The 4,955-nt window shown below is 42.9% G+C and overlaps 1 protein-coding gene across 1 annotated transcript; it reads right to left on the bottom strand.

Annotated features, from left to right (window-relative positions):
- Window positions 1–2,432: 2,432 nt before the first annotated feature.
- On the bottom strand, window positions 2,433–4,153 carry LOC138843190 (arfaptin-1-like). Its single transcript, XM_070048417.1, has 2 exons — window positions 3,721–4,153; window positions 2,433–3,624 (listed from the first exon to the last, which is right to left on the bottom strand). Exons 1-2 carry the CDS (start codon window positions 3,920–3,922, stop codon window positions 3,281–3,283), a joined length of 546 nt encoding a protein of 181 aa, XP_069904518.1. The 5' UTR covers window positions 3,923–4,153; the 3' UTR covers window positions 2,433–3,280.
- Window positions 4,154–4,955: the final 802 nt, after the last annotated feature.

The raw sequence follows: 4,955 nt of genomic DNA, 5'->3' as shown, positions 1-4,955 counted from the left end.
CCATTTGATAGTCTCAGACCATGGTAGACCACTTGTAACCGGAACCACAGGAAACAAAGCTGAAAATGAGAGAAAAGCACAGCACAAAGTAGAAAGGTTGTGCTACTCTGGCCTCAGAATCAGCCCTTAAGGCATGTGGACCTGGCTAAAAAGCCCATGAGAGCATTTCAGGCATGGAAAGCCAAGACACTGTGGCAAAAAATGGCCTACATGAAAGGTCTCTGCGAGTTGGCCGGCACCGTGGCTCAATAGGCTAATCCTCTGCCTTGCGGCGCCAGCACACCAGGTTCTAGTCCAGGTCGGGGTGCCGGATTCTGTCCCGGTTGCCCCTCTTCCAGGCCAGTTCTCTGCTATGGCCTGGGAAGCATGGGAGACGAGGAGAAGCCCCTGGCTCCTGCCATTGGATCAGCTCGATGTGCCGGCTGCGGCGGCCATTGGAGGGTGAACCAACGGCAAAAAGGAAGACCTTTCTCTCTGTCTCTCTGTCTCTCTCTCACTGTCCACTCTGCCTGTCAAAAAAAAAAAAAAAAAAGAAAGAAAGAAAGGTCTCTGAGTGAGATCCCAGTAGAAAGAAGGGGCCATCAAAGAAGGAAGCACCTTTCTGTGAAGGGAGGAAAGAACTTCCACTTTGACTGTGGCCCAGTCTGAATAATGTCAGAGTTTGTGGACTCAAAAGGCTTCCATAGCCTTGGCAGCTCATGACAAGAGCTTCGGGTGATCACGGATCAGTAAGAGTGTCAATTGTTAAATCAACAATAGGAGTCACCGTGCACTTGCTCCCCATGTAGGACCCCCATCCTTAATGTGTTGTACTATGAGAATTAACCGTAAAACTAGTCTTCAAACAGTACTTTATACTTTGTGTGTCTGTGTGGGTGCAAACTGTTGAAATCTTTACTTAGAGTTGATCTTCTATAAATAAAAATAATTAAAAATTAATCATAATGAAGAATGGGATGGGAGAGGGAATAGGAGGTGGGACAGGAATGGGGGTGGGAGGGTGGGTACAGGGGGAAGAACTGCTATAATCCTAAAGCTATACCTATGAAATTTATATCTATTAAATGAAAACTTTATTAAAAATTTTTAAAAAATAAAAAAAGTTGTGTCAGAGGATGGAGTGTCCTGTTGACATCCAAAGTGTAGGCAGATGGTTTTGTTGAAAGATGTGAAGAACACGAGGCAGAAAGAGGCCAAAGGTGGACAGAACATAAAACACGGCTGAACTGTGACTACCTTGTAAGTCATGTAGAGGAGTTTAAGCTTTGCAACATCATTCGGGATGTTAAAACAAGGAGATGAGCGGGGCAGGCATTTAGCTTAGGTGTTAAGATACCAGTTAGGATGCTCTTACCCCACATCAAAGTGCCTGTGTTCAGCTCATGGTTCCAGCTCCTGACTCCAGCCTCCGGCTAATGCACACCTTGAGAGGCAGCAGCGATGGCTTAAGTAATTGGATCCCTGCTGCCCACATGTGAGACTTGCATTGAGTTCCCCAGCTTCCAGCTTCAGCCTGGCCCAGTCCTGGCTGCTGCAGGCATTAGGAGAATAAACCGATGGATGGAAACAAACTCTGTGTGCATGTGTGTGTGTGTGTGTGTCCCTCTTTGTCTCATTCCCTGTCTCTCTTTTTTTTTTTTTTTTTTTTGCAGTTGTAAGACAAAAGTTTTATTCTCATTTTAAAAAGTAAATTTTTTCATTAGAATACTTCACAAAATATCACTCCTTACAAAGAGTTAGCAATGCTCAAAGCATAACAAAAATTAAAACTGGAAACAACAGGCTTAAATTCTTAAGAATAATCTTTCAGAGTTCTATAAAAGAAGGATTTACATAGTTAGTAAAGGTAATAAAAATATAAACCATTTATAATAGTCTGGCACATAATGAGCCTCCAATCTAATGTTAACTGTGATTATTAACAGGACTAATGGGTATAACATCACTGATAACAATGCTGTAACACACCCATATCCTGAGTACTCTTTCCATATCACAGGGATTTTTCCCTGGGCCATAAATCCTCTGAAAATTACACTTAACATGATAGCAAGAGATAATTAAAAGACATAGACAAGCCTGGGTACAAATTCATGTTCGGGTACAAATTCATGTTCTAGCATTTATTTTGTGATCTTTTAAAAATTATCTAACCTCTCTCCTGGTCCTACTTTTCTCATCTATAAAATCAGGATAATATTTCTTGTGGTATTGTATAGATAAATCACATGGTATACTGAATATAAAGCACACAGCACATTTGAATTGTGTGCAATTATGACATTTAGCTTCTCAATATTAGATTAGTTGTTTTTGTCTAACGGCCCAGATAGAACTGAAATCTTACTAGGATATGTATCAACACCCAGAGCTAAGGACAAAGTGATTTAGTTCTCTAAATTATCTAATTCTTCTAGTTAGAAGTCTGTAGGCAAGTAATTATCTATACATCTTGGCTCCAGCAAAAAAAAAAAAAAAAAAAAAAAAAAAAACCATAAAAGGGGTCAGTTAAGATAGCCAAAGAAATTCTTAAGAATGCTCTGTGGAGCCAGCGTTGTGGCACAGCAGGTGAAGCGACAGCCCATGAAGCCAGCATCCTATTTGAGTGTTGGCTCATGTACCAGTTGCTCCACTTCTGATCCAGCCCCCTACTAATGCCCTGTGAAAAGCAGCAAAAAATGGCTGCCACCCACGTGGGAGACCTGGATCAAGCTCCTGGCTCTCAGCTTTGGCCTGGTAGCCATCTGAGGAGTGAACCAGCAGACGGAAGAAATTGTCTCTCCCTCTAACTCTTTCAAAATAAATAAGTCTTTAAAAACAAAAAACAAAAACAAAGAATGCTTTGCTAAAGAGTTATAGCAATATATGCCAAACTTTAAGTCTGAAATTCATAATTTAAATTAATTCAGTTAAAGTAGATCACAAATCCAGTTAAGCAAGTTACAATTTATTCAACACATTTGGAGACTAGAAGAGACTTCCAGTAGGTACCTAGTTTACTTTTTCCCTATACCAAACAATCATCCATGGCTATTTTTAGATTCAGGCAGGGCCAATACTGTCCTTTTTCCTTCTCTCCAACCAAGTTCTCTTCTCCTGAAGCCAGCCTCAGCTGACATTTTTTCTATATTACAATTGGATCACTATGTTGAAGAGAAGTCAGTTGAGCCTTACTGTCTCAAAATTCTAATTTTATTGAGAGTTCAGTAAATCATAAATACAACAAGTATCTTAGAATACGTCTGTGACTATTTCCCCTGCCCCTAACAGTTATTTAGGATCATCTTACATGAAGTTCTAGCGACTTCAAACTCAGGTCAGCGAATGCATCTCCCAGTTGCCTTTGGGTATGTACCATCTGGAAAAGCTGGGTTGACAATGTCTGAGCCAGTCTTAAAATATTTTCATATTTTTTCTTGTTATCTCTTAATATATCAATCTGAGCTTCAAGTTCAAGGTCCACAGTTCTTGAGCCACGGCCTAGCTTCTCAGAGATAATTTGTCGAGTGCACTTGTAAGTGTTTAGACTCCACTTTCGAACAAGTTCTAACTTTTCCATGGCAGGATTTTTAATTTCATCTGCTAGAATAACTGGTCCACTTTTTGTCTGTGTTCTCTGACCACCTGCAGGAACAATTAGATCACTTCCTTGTTGAGCCAGTCGACTAGCTGCCACCCTGCTAGGAGACATAACAGATGGCAGTGGTGGTGCTGGGGAACCTTGACACGCTCCTGCTTCAATAACCCCCTCTTTGGTACTGTCAAAGCCATGAGATGTAATTTGGGTTTCTGAGAGACCAAGTCCAGATGGTAATGAACGCTTCAAATCCCTATTAAAGCCATGTTCATGGGAGTCATCAACTTCTCCATTACTAGTCACCGGAATTTCTGCTGCTGAACTTTTGGGAGATTCTTGAGCCATAGTAGACTCTTCCCACACTCCTTGGACGTCGGCACAAGCACGGCCGGCTTGGGACACTCCACGGACAAGGCTCCTCCCCGCTGCACTGCCCCGGGACCCCCTCCGAGGGGTATCACTCTCTCCCTGCTCACTCGGATCCTCGGGGGCGGGGAGCGACTGCAGCTGTCACAGCCTCACACGGACCAACCGCCGAGGACGCTCTCGCCAAGCGACCTCCCAAGCCGGCCTCCAAGCGCCCTCATTCCCTGTCTCTCTAATAAATGAAATGAATAAAAATGTTAATAAAACAGGGAGATGAAGGATGTGATCAGAAGTGAACAGTTGCCTGGTAGGGATAGATGCCCAAGATCAAAAGAGTAGTTGTAGAACAGTAGACAGCTACTGCAATGAACCAGGCAGGAGCAGCTGGCCTCTGGAATGAGGAATGGCGATTGATGGAATTGGGAGATGTGTAGGAGGAAAAAGCGTGTTTTTTGGAAACGGGGTATAGAAGAGGAGGGTGTGAAGGATGACTCCCAGATGTCTGATTTGAGCAACCAGAGAAACATTTTGAGTTTGAGATAACTGGAAGAAGAGTGAATTGGGTGGGAAAGTTCTTGAGTTCTGCTTTAGACCTGGTGAAGGAAAGACCCCCGAGTGGATAGAATTGCAATTGTTAGGCCATCGAGAAGGGTCAGGCACTTTGAGGCAAAGTCTGAACAAAGAAATACGGGTGGGTTTGTTGCCTCAGAGGCAGTGACTGGGTCACAGCGCAAAAGGAGAGCAGGCAGGGAGAGCAAGTGGCGCAGACGAGCAGTCAGATCATGGCCATGACATCACTCACAATCCACACCGATGGAGAAAGTGTGCACTGAGGGTGTGAGCAAAACAGGAACAGAAAAAGCAAGGATTTTGAATGCATTTTGTATTTTCCCATTTCAGAAAATGCCAGAACTGATCATTCCATTGTGGGGAAAAACTTGGTTCTGCCATCGCTCTACATGTTTTGCAGTGTAGAATGAAGCTGAATTTGTTCTTCTCAGAGCAGAGGAAA

The sequence above is a fragment of the Oryctolagus cuniculus genome, chromosome 9, assembly GCF_964237555.1.
Source record: "Oryctolagus cuniculus chromosome 9, mOryCun1.1, whole genome shotgun sequence".
Classification (NCBI taxonomy): Eukaryota; Metazoa; Chordata; class Mammalia; order Lagomorpha; family Leporidae; genus Oryctolagus; species Oryctolagus cuniculus.
This window is presented reverse-complemented; position numbering and strand designations above follow the sequence as displayed.